This window comes from Neodothiora populina, assembly GCF_041146345.1.
Source record: "Neodothiora populina strain CPC 39397 chromosome Unknown canker_contig_3, whole genome shotgun sequence".
Taxonomy (NCBI): domain Eukaryota; kingdom Fungi; phylum Ascomycota; class Dothideomycetes; order Dothideales; family Dothioraceae; genus Neodothiora; species Neodothiora populina.
In genome coordinates, this window is record NW_027191417.1 from 636,496 (window position 1) to 651,918 (window position 15,423).

General features: G+C 52.8%; 6 protein-coding genes across 6 annotated transcripts; 3 read left to right on the plus strand and 3 right to left on the minus strand.

Annotated features, from left to right (window-relative positions):
• Positions 1–214: 214 nt before the first annotated feature.
• Positions 215–2,316, plus strand: AAFC00_004620 (uncharacterized protein; the record flags this gene model as incomplete). The annotated part of the gene is made up of 5 exons (XM_069344293.1): positions 215–374; positions 447–657; positions 721–938; positions 1,121–1,344; positions 1,399–2,316. 5 exons carry the CDS (start codon positions 215–217, stop codon positions 2,314–2,316), a joined length of 1,731 nt encoding a protein of 576 aa, XP_069196711.1.
• Positions 2,317–2,772: 456 nt separating this feature from the next.
• On the plus strand, positions 2,773–5,917 carry AAFC00_004621 (uncharacterized protein; the record flags this gene model as incomplete). The annotated part of the gene is made up of 3 exons (XM_069344294.1): positions 2,773–4,363; positions 4,450–4,615; positions 4,678–5,917. 3 exons carry the CDS (start codon positions 2,773–2,775, stop codon positions 5,915–5,917), a joined length of 2,997 nt encoding a protein of 998 aa, XP_069196712.1.
• A 3,106-nt stretch (positions 5,918–9,023) lies between these two features.
• Positions 9,024–10,866, plus strand: AAFC00_004622 (uncharacterized protein; the record flags this gene model as incomplete). Its single annotated transcript, XM_069344295.1, has 4 exons — positions 9,024–9,097; positions 9,147–10,343; positions 10,422–10,521; positions 10,597–10,866. The coding sequence occupies 4 exons, from the start codon at positions 9,024–9,026 to the stop codon at positions 10,864–10,866; spliced, it is 1,641 nt and encodes a 546-aa protein (XP_069196713.1).
• Positions 10,867–11,083: 217 nt separating this feature from the next.
• Positions 11,084–12,340, minus strand: AAFC00_004623 (uncharacterized protein; the record flags this gene model as incomplete). Its single annotated transcript, XM_069344296.1, has 1 exon — positions 11,084–12,340. One exon carries the CDS (start codon positions 12,338–12,340, stop codon positions 11,084–11,086), a length of 1,257 nt encoding a protein of 418 aa, XP_069196714.1.
• A 741-nt stretch (positions 12,341–13,081) lies between these two features.
• Positions 13,082–13,591, minus strand: AAFC00_004624 (uncharacterized protein; the record flags this gene model as incomplete). Its single annotated transcript, XM_069344297.1, has 1 exon — positions 13,082–13,591. The coding sequence occupies one exon, from the start codon at positions 13,589–13,591 to the stop codon at positions 13,082–13,084; it is 510 nt and encodes a 169-aa protein (XP_069196715.1).
• Positions 13,592–13,692: 101 nt separating this feature from the next.
• AAFC00_004625 (uncharacterized protein) lies at positions 13,693–14,823 on the minus strand (the record flags this gene model as incomplete). Its single annotated transcript, XM_069344298.1, has 1 exon — positions 13,693–14,823. One exon carries the CDS (start codon positions 14,821–14,823, stop codon positions 13,693–13,695), a length of 1,131 nt encoding a protein of 376 aa, XP_069196716.1.
• Positions 14,824–15,423: the final 600 nt, after the last annotated feature.

The window sequence follows — 15,423 nt, forward strand, 5'->3', positions numbered from 1 at the left end:
CGGCTAAGGCAAGTTCCAATGTCAGTGTAGTGGAAGTCTGGATGGTGAGGCAAGTCTGGAAAGTTAGCCGAGGCGTCTGGGGGCCGTGCGTCCTCTCACTGTACCTACCACATCTGTCAGTCCGCCGCTGCTTTGTACGCCTGGACTTTCGCGTTACAATTCGCCGGTCATCCACCAGACATCATCCTGTAAACCTCTTACAAGACATAGCATCATGTCTTGGCGTAACCAGGGGATCACGGGCAGCAACAACATACCTTTGGGTAGCCGTCGTAGATTTGCGGGCGATGGTGGCGATGAAGGCACCCCAACCGGAGATGACTTCTCTGAGGAGCCTGAAGTCAGCCTCAAGAGAGGTCGCAGTCCCGTTCGAGGTGAGTTCCCACGAGGAGACAAGCAGGAATGCTATCGCGCGACAGTGGACAACACTGACACCAGCCTTGCAGAGCTGAATCCCGATGGTACCAAGAAGAGAAAGAAGCGCAACCGATGGGGCGATTCTACCGACAACAAGGCAGCAGGTCTGATGAACCTGCCGACTGCTGTGCTCGGAAACATGACCAGCGAGCAGTTGGATGCCTACACATTGCATCTGCGTATCGAGGAGATCAGCCAGAAGCTGAGGATCAACGACGTCGTCCCAGCGGATGGTGACAGGTAAGCATAGCCCCTTCCCGATTTCTTGCGCACAGTGATGCCGATGCTCATCTCGATTCCCAGATCTCCTTCGCCCGCTCCTCAATACGACAACTTCGGCCGACGTGTCAATACTCGCGAATATCGCTACAAGAAGCGTCTCGAGGATGAGCGCCACAAGTTGATCGAGAAGGCGATGAAGATCATCCCGGGCTACCACCCTCCTTCTGACTATAGACGGCCCACCAAGACTCAAGAGAAAGTCTACGTGCCAGTCAACGATTATCCAGAAATCAATTTCAGTATGATTGCTAACCCTCTAACCTCTAACAACTTCCTTTTCCTTCCCTTCTCTACCCCTTTCGGTGTGCAAGTAGCGGTACATTGAGCACTTCAATCTGCAATGTGCACACGCGTCTGGCTACATCATCTCATCATGACATATTTACAGCTACTAACACATAGGGGTTTTTCCTACTAACAGTTGGCCTCTTGATTGGTCCTCGTGGTAACACACTCAAGAAGATGGAAACCGAATCTCAGGCGAAGATTGCCATTCGCGGCAAGGGTTCCGTCAAGGAAGGAAAGGGCCGATCCGACGCTGCGCACACCAGCAATCAGGAGGAGGATCTCCACTGTTTGATCATGGCAGACACCGAGGAAAAGGTCATTAAGGCCAAGCAGCTGATCCACAATGTCATCGAGACTGTAAGTACCGCGACACCTGCTCTTTCCGTTGGACCAAGGATTAATTCTTCGCAGGCAGCTTCCATTCCCGAAGGCCAGAACGAGCTCAAGCGCAACCAACTCCGTGAACTCGCAGCGCTCAACGGTACTCTCCGTGACGACGAGAACCAAGCCTGTCAGAACTGCGGACAGATTGGTCACCGCAAATACGACTGCCCCGAGCAGCGCAACTTCACCGCCAACATCATCTGTCGCGTGTGCGGCAACGCTGGTCACATGGCAAGAGATTGCCCCGACAGACAGCGCGGACAGAACTGGCGCAACGACGGACCCGCTGGAGCACGACCGGTTGCTGGCAGACTCGAGCCTGCGGATACAGAGTTCAACAACCTCATGGAAGAGCTTGGAGCTGGAGGTGCCATCGCCGCAAGTGCACCTAGAGGCGCGATCGAAGCTGGCGCCAACGGCGACTCACGCGCGCCGAAGCCTTGGGAACGTGGCCCGACTGGAGCATCCGCACCGTGGAACCAACCCCGGGAAGAACGCCAGGGTGGATCCGGCGGCCCGCCTCCATGGGCTGGAGGAGGTGGTGGTGGTGGCGGCGGCGGCGGAGGTCACAGATCCCACGGCGGCGGCGACTCGTATGGCGGAGGTGGTTACGGACATCACTCCTCGGGTGGCTACGGCGGTGGTGGCAGCGGTGGCGCTGCGCCATGGCAACAACAGTCGCACGGTGGCCAGCAACATGGATACGGTCGCTACAATGGTGGTGGTGGTGGTGGCGGCGGTGGTAACGGTGGATCATATGCTTACGAGGCTCCCGGATACGACCAGGGTGGCTACGGTGGACCACCTGCTCCTCCCGGCATGCCTGGTGCTGCACCATGGCAGCAGCAAGGCTATGGCTCGGCTCCTCCTCCACCTCCACCTACAGATGCGGCACCCCCGCCACCGAGCGACAATGCGCCTCCTCCGCCTCCCCCAGGCGCGTAGAGTGCTCTCATTTGTAGAACAAGTTATGCAGAGAAGCTTGATCTATAATGTATGTCTTACGCGAGCGTGTTCCAATAGCTCTGTGTTCGTGATGTGTGACGTTACTTGAAAGCATTCAACAGCGAAGGCGCGGCTGCTTCATGATCAATGTGGGCCATGTCTAAGACATCTGCAAACGTGAAGAAGGAACCGTGTAAGAGGCATCCGATAGATGATACACCAGTCCTCGAGTCATGTCGTCTTGAGATGTATCCCGGTGATTGGCTACATACTCTTAGTACAGCCTTGTGTTATAGTTGATACGTGACTTTGTGAGCCCCTGCTTCGGAGGTTTAGATGTCTCCACAAGTTTATGCCCGTATGAGGTCACGTCTCCAACACGATATAAACAACTTTTCTGAAATGTACTCCGAGTTGAATTGACGATAGCATTCTGACCCCAAGAACAAAAGCAGCATGACGGCGCAGCTCACAGAGGCGCAGTGCGTGCTCTTGACTGTGCATCTGGCAAGCGAGGCGAATATCAAGGCTCTACACGCATTCACACCTTCACGACTCGATGCGCTGGACCCCGAACTGGTGCTATGCATAGTATTGAGCTACCTGCCCGAGAGCGTGGATCCGCGGCTGTATACGACATATGTGGGCGAGGTGGCCTCACGCATCTATCTCCAACAGCAAGAACACCTGGACATCGACACGAGTGCGGTCCAAGGCATCAGCCACGAACAGGCGCAGCACAGAGTCAAGAAACTGAACCTGCTTCAACTCAGCAGACCCGACTTTCCTCCCGACGCGCCAGATGATCTCCTCACTCGGTTTCTGTGCCACCGCGCATACCGCATCGATGAAGAGACTGGCTTACTGACCCTGATCCCGACCCTGCTCGAGCCTTTCATTGAACAGTCCGAGTATCTGCGCACGTGGTTCGTTTCGCTGGTCCTCCCTCTGCTGCGTCTGGACTACGAGTACCACCCCGATGGCCAGGAGCCCATGTCTCTGGAGGCTTTCGAGAAGATTGACGGTGCTCGGGGCATAGACGTCCTGCTCGCCAGAGCCGCCCAAGGCACTCAAGACACCAGCAGCAGGGGCACCGTGGCGGGAGACTTGAGAGGCCTGGTCGGTCCGTGGATGTACGGTCACACAGAGCGCAAGAGGAGGAGACTGGATGGTGGTGGAAGAGAGAATGGACAAAGGGGCAGGAACAACAGCAATCCTCATAAATCCTCCCTTCCTGATCGTCAGGCTTTCATCTCGCTCGAAGGTCTTTCGAGCGATGACAAGACTGGTCATGACTGGGAACATGCTTTCAAGTGGCTGGTTCATCACGCGGTGCATCAATTCCCGCTCGTAGTAGATGCCATCGAGGAGTGGGATGGGCCTGGCGATGTGGACTTGGGAGACTATGTTCCCGGAAACGCCTATCTAGAAGACGAACTTCAGGCCAAGCTGGAGCGCTTGTACGCACAGGCGACTTTCGCCGCATGCTACGCTGTTGAATCTGACTCTACCGAGACGATAGATGGCGCACATGGCATCCTCGTGCGCCTGGCCGAGCTTCTTGACTTTGAGCCGCCACCGGATCTTGCTACTAGTGTACAGCAGCTGCCTAGAGTGGACCGCCATGCAAAGTCATTGCATACCGCTCGTTCCACCCTTTTCCTCGAGCCGGACGTCTTATTGACACACGACCATCCACTTACTAATCCGACCCTCGAGACGTTCATGTTGCTGCAGATGCTCGTGTACTCTGCCTATCAGCTGGCTGGTCTAGGCCATGCCATCTCAATCGTCAATGTCGCCAAGTTGCGCTTCTTTAGTGAAGAGGACGAGCAATTTGCCCTGTTACAAAAGATCTTGCATTCCTCGGCCAGCAGGGGTCAGAGGGATGATCAGCAATGGCAGTTTGACTACCACAAGTTGATGTGGCTTTGGAGTTGGAACATAGACGTCGAAGACGATGCTGGTCAGGGCGCTGGCGTCTTTGGCAAGATCGACAAAGTGACCATGGAAAAGGAACTGCTGAAGGTGCTCGTAACAGCAGGATGTAAGTGTACTTTTGCATCTTTACCTCCTATCTGTTCATCTAAACCACACGAGGTTTCTGGAGCCACTCTGACGTGCCAATGCCAGGCTTCACTCTCATCGATCAGCTATACTTGGACGATTCGGCTCCTTCTTCGCGACGAATAACTTCGGAAGAGGTCCATTGTGTCTTGCTCGATCAAGCCATGCAGCTGTACGACAGTGCAAGCAACGGCAATCGGAGTAGAGGCAGTATGAAGAAGTCCTCTGACCTGTGAGTACAACAGAATTATCCTCGACCCTTGCCTTGGGAATCTCATGCTGAACATTATGTAGTATCAAGTACGCTCAAAACAAGTTCCCAAGCAGCGAGGCTTTCCGCCGCGCATCAGCGCTCATAGCAGCGACTCACGCCTTGTCCTTCTATTCCTTGAAACTCCAACATAATGTGCCTTTTCAACCCGTGAACATCCGCGTCAGCTTAGACCCCTTGTCTCTTCTCCCAAAGGTCCTCGAGCAAAACAGCAAATCCTACACCAAGATCGACGACATTGTCGCCATCGGCCGCAATTTGGTTTCTGCCGGTCTGCCGACGCCAAACTCCGACAGCGAACAATCCATCGAAGACGTAGGGACCAAATCCGAACTCGCCACAAACGTCCAGACAGCAGAACGCAGGTGCATAGCCATGTGCGTGGAAGCCGCGCTCGCCGAAGACGACTTCGAAACAGCATACTCATACATTGTCAACCGTCTGGCGCCCTCAGACGGCGGCGCATCAGCCGTGACGAGTTCCGAAACAACAACAACAACAACAACAACAACAACAACCACAAAAACCACACCAGAAGTAGATGACATATCATGGCGCGCGGCCTTCCTCGCAGGCCGCTACCGACCGCGCGACGGCGCCCCGCCCCCTCTCCGCCGCCTCGAGCAACGCACCGAACTGCTCTCCCTGTCCCTCCTCCTGGCACCACCGTCCCACCTATCCGAAATCCTCGGCGTCTGGCGCAGATGCGAAGAAGAGACCTCCAGCCTAGTCGCCGCCGAGAGCCTCGCAGCGCAAAACTTCGACGACCGCGCCGACAGACGCGAAGAGATCCCAGGAGGCTTCTCAGAGTTCGAATCCGACAACACCGACGGCTTCGTCTACGGCCAGCCCAGACGGGAAATCGGCCGTCGCGCATTAACCGCCAGCGCTGCGGCCCCTACAGCAGCAGCAGCGCGGAAGAACGCCGACGACGAAGCCCCCGTCGGCCTCTTCGAGCTCGCACGCGGCGCGACGAAAGCGCTAAGTCGCAGCGCCTTCCCTCTCCGCAACGCGGCTACGACGTCTGTGCTGAACAGTAAAGCTCCCGCTGCCGAAACCCCTCTCGTTTCCGAATCGCAGTATACTCAACACAACAGATCCGACTCGACAGGCAGCGGACATAGAGTCAGGAGGAGGGATATGGTCGCTAGTGCTGTTACGGGTGGACTGGCGAGTGGGATTGGATGGGTGCTGGGCGCTACGCCGGTTGATAAGGCGGTTGGTGGAGCTGGGGATGGGGATGTGGATAGTGGGGATGATTGAGGGAAGGGGATAGAGACAAGAGGGGGAAAGGGCGCGAGCAGTCGGTCTTGAGTTTCGCGATTGTTCCAGAAGGCATGATATACGCATTTTGCTTTATCTTCTCTCTTCTCACAAGGCACTCTTGGAGGCGTGTACACCAATTCATCGCCTGTTCACGGATATCACGAACTCATTCTCATCTCCCACATCGTCAATCACTCAAAGTGTCATTGCACATCCTCGAGTCAAGAATGTAGCAACAAGGAAAAGAACAGGAGACGCAGAGTATCCCTGCCCTGTATCTACTTTTCCACAATGGGACCATAAGAGGGGGGAGGCATATACGAGTCTGCAGCACAGCAGTAGCATATGTGTACGAACTCATATTAGGATCTACCTGGGTCAACGCAGGGCCCCAATGACTTTTCTTGCCCCTCTTTTGACCAACAGAGAAATGCTGCCAGTCCTCGAGAACAGGTTTCATTCTTGTGTCGAGACCCTGTCTGCTACTTGTCGGCTGCGTTGAGATGTGCGCAGTGCCGCCATCGAGGTACACTGTGGAATTGTTTTTGACAGTCAGCTCCAACGCGCTATGTAATGTTCCATGTTCGTGCATGGTACGAGAAGAGACAAAAGAAGAAAAGAGCAGACGGACGGACCTTGTATACATGTCTGTACCAGGCTGTATCCGTGCCTTTGTTCTTCCCTAGCGAGACCCACTGCTGACAAGTCTTACACACACCCTCTGTTCCCGCGCCGTCGAGAACACTTCGGACTGTGGTTGGGGGATCTGGAAACGATTGGCCTGTGACGGCAATGCCGTGGACGAAGTTCATGTGATACCTCTTTCAATCTCTGAGTATCAAGCCACAGACTGAAACTAGAGACATTTTCTCTCAGATGAAATTTAGAGGTTGTAACGTACCAGTAGGTACTTCTCTTGAGACTGAGCCACCTGCCGCACCCGCACCACCCTTGGCACCTTCTACCCTGTCCGCGATTCCATCGAGGTAGATATGGGTTGTGAGGATGATGTATCTCCTGCCTTTGAGGCACTAGTTCCCGATCGACTGATATCATGTTCGATTCAGGAGGGTCGACCATGCAGACTCGCTCACTGGGTGAAACCTGACGGTCGAAAGTAGCACGGGAAGCAACTGTAGATTCGGATATGGAAGCCTTCGAAGGTAAGCTGAGTATCAGCTTGCGTACACGATCATAGTCGTCCGGAACTTGAGGCACATCATCTACAGGCAGCAGGTCCAATGTTTGTCCATTGTCGCCTTGAACGCCACACTGATACAGCGCGTATAGCTGACTGTTGGCAGGTGACGATTGACTGACTGGGCCCGGCGTCCGGGATAATGACGGTTGTGGACACGTGTGTGGCCAGTGGAAAATGTGAGGTCTTGTCTCAAACTTCTCAGAGACCGGATTATGGCGCAGAGGGTCTTCAAGCAAGGAAAACCCATCAGTGAAGTTGTCTGGGTCAGACAAAGCAAAGTCAGCCGAGGCAGTCCTCGGCCCAAGAGTATCATCAGGGGCGCATAGAAGTCGTGATATTTGGTCTGAAGTGGAACATTCATTGGGGACACGGATTCCTCTCGTCCATACATGATCAATTGCGCCACAACCTTCTGAACCTTTTTGTGCAAACGCCCCACCACATGAGGATGGGTCATGTATATAGGGCGAATCTACCAGGTCCCAATACTGTGATTCCATGATACAATTGCTCTGTACTTAGACTCTTGAATGCTGCGGAGCTGCAAAGTGACGTTGTGCTCTGGCATGCCACTGTCATATATACATCGCCGAGCAAAGCTGTCTTTCGGTCTTCTAGGTTACCGTCGCAATCCCCATGGTCGAGATCCCAGGAGCATATCAGACCGCATAGTATTGTATTTGCAAATTCATGCTCAAAGAAGGCAAGGGATTAGTTATTAGCGGTCTAATCCATGCAAGTCCATGGATGTAAGCTGTAAAGAGCTACGAGTGGAACATGGCATAAGATCACGATTCGTTCACCGAGTATAACGCGCCTCCTTTGAGCATGCTGAAGGCTGAAATAGTTGCGTTGACCAAGCATGATGGTGTGTACTGTGCTTGGCCAATTTGTTTCTGAGGCAGAAGCAAACAACATGGTATCATAATAGGTCAGTTTGACTAAGACATACTGTGAGTTCATCAAGAACACCCATTTTTCATCGGACTTCGCTCCTATATGTGATATGAGTGGTCGAATCAACAAAGCAAGGGATGAAGCAAAGATAAAAGTCGGTCAGCGGAGCTCGAAGAAGGCGTTCACTCTCCAAACTTGGAAGAGAGGTTGACAGAATCAGTCCAGTCATCGAAGCATATGAGTACATAGCATTAAGTGAATCCTTGGTGTCATCGTTCCACGATTCGACAGAAGCACAACAATTTCGATGCTATACCAAGTGTGCTGCTCGTAGGGAGGGTGAGTTGAACGGTCGTTGATACCCACCAATGCGATAAGAGATAAGACTGCACTAGGATCGTGCAATTCGAGCCGCGTCTGCGCACAGATCAGATCAGATCAGATCGATGTCAATCGTGCTAGCTCAAAATGACATTCCTCGAGCCGTCTTTATCTACAGTAGTACCGCAGCACGCGAAATTCAGTCAATGAGATTATCAAGATTGCTGTCTTCCAACATAATGCGAAATGTAGGTAGAGACGTTTAGATATAAGAGCTTGGCTACAGAAGCCTAAATAAGTCCGGTGTCTGTTGAGATGGGAGTTGCACGATTCGAGCACGATATGTTGATTACATACCCTTCCAGCTCGTGATGACAGTCTTCGCTCCACATGTCGAAAGCTAAATCGGAGTTCTAAGAGACGGGAGTGACAGTACCCCTGCATATCTTAAGATCGATGCGAATCAAGATCGTCATCTTTTTCTGAGATCGTGTCGAACTTCTGCGTATTCGGTACACGATACTGTACTTGTACTCTGCCGTCTGGGGATCCGCGTGTCGCGAAAGACTAATGACGCTCGTGGCAGCAGTGAAGAATTGTTCAAAACGAGATGGCTTGCTCCATCGCGTGGACCTCAACTCTTGCAGAAGTCTGTTAGATATTGCCTTTCGATAAGCAATTGACATGTCGCCTTACTGGGGCTTACGCGGCTCAAGCTTGAGAGCAACAATAGCGGTAACAGCAGGTCTGGCATTTGTGTATGCAATTCATCTTCGGTGTTATGAATTCGGGCTGACTTCGTGCAAGTGCTTTTGGCTACGGTCAGTCAGACATCGGCGGCTTATTGACTGTTTCGACATTTCGAAACCGCTTCCAGCAGATTGATACAGCCGGGAACCCAAGCGATGGACACATCGCAACGATACAGGGCATCACGGTTGCTACGTGGAACATTGGGTGTTTCGTTAGTGCAATCATGACAATCTTCCTGGGCCAGTTTCTGGGACGCAAGCAGACCATCATGCTTGGTCTGGTAGTCATGGCTATCGGGAAAGTTGTCCAGGCATCCTCGTACAGCTTTGGTCAATTGATCGCAGGGAGATTCATCGCTGGGTTTGGCAACGGCTTCAACACTTGTGCAGTACCTGCCTGGCAAGCAGAATGCACAAAAGCTCACCGTCGTGGAACCATGTTGATGGTATCGTCTGGGGCTTGTATTGCTGCAGGTGTTGCATTGGCTTACTGGGTCGACTTCGCATTTGCTTGGGTAGCGCCTAGCTCAGCATCGTGGAGAGTGGCCACTGCCTTTCAAATTGTGCCTGCTCTCCTTGCCTTGTGTCTTCTGATACCTCTCCCGGAAAGCCCCAGGTGGCTTATCATGACTGGCAGGGAACAAGGAGCACTCGACGTGCTTTCTGCGCTGTCTGATATGGATCCCGAGGACGAACATATACGGCAGGACTTTCTACAGATCAAGGATGCCATTCTCGACATGGCTCGCGGAGGCGGCTTCTCGACAGCTTTCAGTGGAGGCGAGTATCGGTATCTACATCGGACTATCCTTGCCTTCTGCCTCCAGATCATGCAGCAGTTCACCGGAGTCAATCTTTTCGTCCAATATCTCGCTCTCATGTTCGTGACTCGAGCAAACTACACCCCATGGCTTTCACGACTCTTTGCTGGCTGCGGATCGACAGTACTGTTTCTTGCTTCGTTCATCACCGTGATCGGTATCGACAGGTTTTGGGGCCGCCGCTCACTTTCCATGTTTGGGTCAGCGGGGATGTGCGTCTGTCTCATCGTGCTGGCCGTCATGGACTACATCGACACATCTGCTACTCACATCGTCATGGTAGTGTTCATCTTCATTTATACCGCTTTCTTTGCCGTAGGTTGGCAAGGAATGAGTTGGTTGTGGAGTGTCGAGCTGTTGCCGTTGGCGATCAGAGGGCCGGGTACAGCAATATCAACAGCCGGTAATTGGCTCGCGAATTTTGTTGTTGTGTGAGTACTATTGTCCTTGCCACCTTTTTCAAGGACACTTCTGCGCCAGGAGGCACAAGAACTGACGGCCCGGCATAGATTGATCACACCTGTCGCATTCCACAACATCGGCTACAGGACCTACATCATCTACGCCGTCTTCAACGCAGTCTTCATCCCTGCGATTTACTTCTTCTACGTAAAGCTACCCCCTCTCTCTCTTTCCCCTTTCCCCTATCTATAAAACTCCAGTCAGACTGACCATTGCCAAAAGCCCGAAACCGGCTACCGGTCCCTAGAAGAAGTCGACGTGCTCTTCTCGCACGCCTCGAATGCCAAATTCCCCTGGACGGACGTCGTGCGCATCGCCCGTAAGGAACCGCTCTGGTACGGCAAGGACGGCGAGACGCCGTTCATGTACGATCAGTCTGAGTGGCATCAGCATTTGGCGCATCATCAGCAGATGACGGCTACTACTTCCGAGGATGGGAGTGGGTCTGGGTCAAGGGAGAAGTATGGGGGGTCGACAGGGCAGAGTCCTTGATGGATGGTTTGATGTGTTGTGGTTGGTATTGATGATGTTTCAGGGCGGTGGGCGTCTCTGTCTTGAGGAGAAAGGCCATGTGGACAATAGTCTGTACCTCTTTCGATTCTTTTCATATAGAGCACTACCTTTTCCCATATTTCTTTATCAAAGCTAGATGCCATTTGATCTATCGTAACCATGTGATCGATGTCACATCACCACACGTTTCTCTCCATCAGCCCTTGTACTGCGATCTCCATGCGGCATCTCTGGCCGCCAGATACGTCTTGCTCTGGATAGCCTTGCTGATCCCCTTGAATCCAGCCCACGGCCACTTCTCCGCAAGAGTCAATTCCCTATCCTCGGCATCAGGCTTGACCTTGACTTTTTCGTACGCAGTAGGCAACGTTGTGGCACCGTATTTTTCTCGGAGTCCATCATACCACTTGCGGTCGAACATGCTCCAGAACTCGTCTGCGTCGTAGTATGTCTGTGCGTACAGCCACTTCATGCCGCCGAGCTCGCGGAGTTTGGCCTCGAGACCGCGTTCTGCGGCAACGAATTCGGCGCGGTTGTCGGGTCCGAAGCCCCAGACGCCAATGTTGAGCATCATGTCGTTGTCTTCCTTTGTATATGGGTGCATTGTGGGCTGAGGGCTGCGCTTGAGTGGGCAGAGCCACAGAGGCCAGATACCGAGTTCGGAGCCGGTGTAGTCGACGAATTTCTCGGCGGTCGAGAATGGTAGAGCGAGGTCTTGAATAATGCAGCGTTTGGACTGTCCCGAGGCGTGGAGGGCTGTGTACATCATACGGGTGTGTAGGAAGTCGTCCAGCCACCAGCGGGTGTACTTATTTTGCGGAAACGAGAAGTACTTGAATGCCATGTCGCCCACCCAGAAGCCGCCACGATCGTAGCGGAAAAAGTACTCGGCCAGCGGAATAGCCTCCGTGTGGGCAGAGCCGGAGGAGATCTTCTTCTGAACATGTTGGTAGTACCACGGATCCCATGCTGAGCTGAACGTTTGGATTGGCATTGCTTCCGGAGGTGTGTCGGTCATGCGACCGGTGACGACTGCACCTTGAGTTTGCGAGAACATTATGCCGTCTACGTAATCGTTTGACATGTCCTTGGTTTCGGAGCTGAGCCGTTCGACAGCTTCTTTCATGCTAGATACCGGGTGATATGTTGTCTCAACAAATTTCTTCGCTTCATGCAGGCGTATACGAACGAGAGTTGTCACGCCCAGGCTTCCCACTGCGCCAGCAGCACCCCAGAAGAGATCTGGTTTTTCAGTTGCGGAGCAGTTCACTACATCTCCCGTAGCCAAGACCATTTCTACTGAATCAATGGTATGGTTGAAGAAACCATGTTTGAAGCTGCTGCTTTCACCTGCAGTGCCAGCATATCCACCGCCAGCAGTGATACCGGGAAACTCCATGATCACTGGCGGCACGAGTCCATATGGCAGAGTGGCCTCTACTAGTCGGTCCATAGGAACGTTCGGTTCTACAAGTGCGGTTTTGGTTTCAGGATCTACTTTGAGTACTCGGTTCAATGCACTGACGTCAAGGATGTGAGCGCCTTTTGAAGTCTGTCGAGTGCTGTTTGTGGAGCCATGGTTAATGCGAAAGCTTTGTTTCTGAGCATGGAATGACCTGACTTGCGCCGCAATGTCTTCAACAGCCTTGTTGTGGTCTGTTAGATGTTCGCGAGCATCAGTGGCACTGGCAAATGTCCGTCGCTGAGCAAAGGTGTTTCTTCTCATGCAAGGGCGGGTGACTACACTTCTTGCTGAACATGTCTGCAATCCATTTCTGGGTATCCTCTGAACACGTGCAATAGTCTGATCCAAGACGATAGGCGATGGCCGCACATGAGCATACAATCCTGCAAGCGGCAGAACTCGAGATCGGAGATTGGCCCGCATGGAAACAGTAACGCGTATAGCGCCTATTTCGGTCAACACTGAAGCAGAAAATCAGAATGCGATGAATGCACAAGATATGTTTGGCAATGGCAAGCTCTAATTGTAATCCGTGGCGACTCGTCCAAAAGTTGAGGTTCCCGCTGCGATGTGCGCACGGACGAATTGGTCGAAGCTCAGATGTGGAATTTCGCTTCTAGTCGGGCTCATGCTCCCGGCGACTATTGAGCATTTCGTGTGCTCGGAACGTGGGGACATATGAGGACGGTGACAAGTTATGGGCTATAGTTGGCACTGATCTGTAGAGTCTCATAGACCGTATCTGAAAGTAATCTTCTGGTCGCCGTGTCTGTTGCCATCCATGTTGGCCCAAGCAAGAAATAGCGCCATGGTATTCGAAGCCTTGATTCGCATCAATAGCGTGTTAGACTTTCGAGGTAGAGGCATGTCTCCACGTCGGGCCTCTCTTTCTACCTCTGCATCGCTCCAAGAAATAACAATGCGCTCTCTGCGGCTGTTTTCAATCACCATCAAAGTTCTGAAGGCCATGAAGCCTACGAAAGCGAACAAAACGCAGAAAGTGGTGATATAGAAAGGTGTGACATAGCCTTCCTTTTCGTAAGAAGGCGAGAACAACATGGCTGAGAAGACGCCAGCAAGGTTTCCCCAGCCATTGATTCCGAGTACTACAGCACGCTTACCTGGCTCGGGTATGTTGTTAGTGAGCCAGGCTACTGTCAGCGGTGATGCGATGAAAGTGCCGGATAGAAGGACAATCAAAGCTATGTATCTTGCAGCATAAGCGGTCGAAGGGAGCATGATTGTGGCGGTCAAGCCCGCCAACAGGATAGCCAAGCCATACAGTGTTGGTATAAACCGTTTCTGGGAGCGATCGCTGTAATATGTAAAGGACCACAGTGTTATGGCACCGCCGAGAAAGGGGGTATCGCGAATAGATTCGCTCTCGCAGGCGCCATGGCTTCGTCACCGGCGGTCAATCCTTTGATGACCAGAGGTAAGAAAACAGCGAAGGCTGTGGTCGGTATCGCGGAGAGAATATTGCAGACAAGCAGAAACCAGATTTTCCAGTCTAATATCGCCGAGAAGACATCGAGTCGTGACAAGCCAGCATCTGCAGTCAACGACTTGACAGAGGCAACGCTGGCAGCTGACTTCGAACGCAGTGAATGCACAGAGGCGATGTCGGACAGGAGTCGGTCGTCCTCATCATCCGCGTCTGAAATTATGGTAGATTGATCAATGTCGCCTTCATTCCCGTCCTTAGTATGTGGATGCCAAAGAGTAGAAGCGTTACGGTCATGAGCTATACGCGCCTCGGCCCAGTCGGCCTCCTCCTCGGTGAAGAACCAGGCAGTGCCTGCGCTATGTGGCAACCAGACAAAGCCTATCAATGCCACCACAATGGTCAAAGTGCCTTCGATCATGAACAAAACTTCCCAGCTCTTCCACCGCCGATGTGCGGTGGTTGCAAGCTCAGGAGTAGGATACGATCCGCTCGCGTCACCGGGAAAGCTCTTGAATACAGCCCAAGACAGCAAGCCTCCCATAGCTCCAGCAAGGGCGGACTGTCCATAGAAAATGCCGAGTCGTTTGGCAAACTCGTACCGTGTATAGAACAGGCTGAGGTAGCTGACAGTGGTCGGGTAGAAGCCAGCTTCCAAGATAGCGACAAGCACGCGCAGAGTGATCAGTTGCCATTCGTGACGCACGGCTACGTGAAGTGCAGTGCAGACACCCCAGAGCGCCATACAGGCCGGTACCCAACGGGCCATGCCATATCTGCGACCGAGAGCGGCGCCTAAAGGCTGAACAGCAACAAAGACAGCCCAGAAACAAGCGACAGATCTATTCAGGGCGGTGGGAGGAAGGCCCAGGTCTTGCGTGAAATGAGCAGCCTCTGCGTTTCCCACATTAGATTTGTCGAGGTGATTCAGCAGGAATAATAGAGAGAGAAAGGGTAGTAATATGTAGTCGAGCTTAGCGATGGTGCGTCGGTTCACTCTATGCTGATGCGGGGACAGGGTAACCATGTTGTCGGTATGCGACTCGCTACGCGCCAATTCTCGCCGGGCTTCGGTAGCCGCCAGGTATGTGGTAGAAGCCGACGCGTCCTCTTCCAGACAGTCTTCCATGCCAGAGTATGAGCTATCTCCTACAATTGTATCGGTTCTACTTGGTGTTCGGACGATAAGTTCCATGCCAGCGGAATGCCTTGATCTAGCAGTTCCCAAGGTCAAGCAACGCCTGAGGCTAAGCGCACATCATTACGACTCAGTTCCTGCATGTCTCTGCTTTATGGGTACTATGTGCGTCTGTTCACCAGCACGTGCTTCCGAGCTCAGACGAAGCAGGGCGGAGAAGGCATGGAAAACCTGGTTGGGGGATACAAGTTTGACCTTTGGCCGTGGAACAGCGGAGGTCTGCTAAGATGGCCTTATCGATACAAGTAGAATGAGCTGCCTACAAGCATTGCGATGGTATGGAGATAAGGAGCGATAAGCCCATAAACACCTCACTTCCAATGGCCACGGAGCGGTGAAGCTCCTCATCTGACGTCACTCCAGCGGCTGTTGCCAGGGCACCAGATGAGCTCGACATTTATTTTCTTGATGTGTTTTGCAATAGAGGGC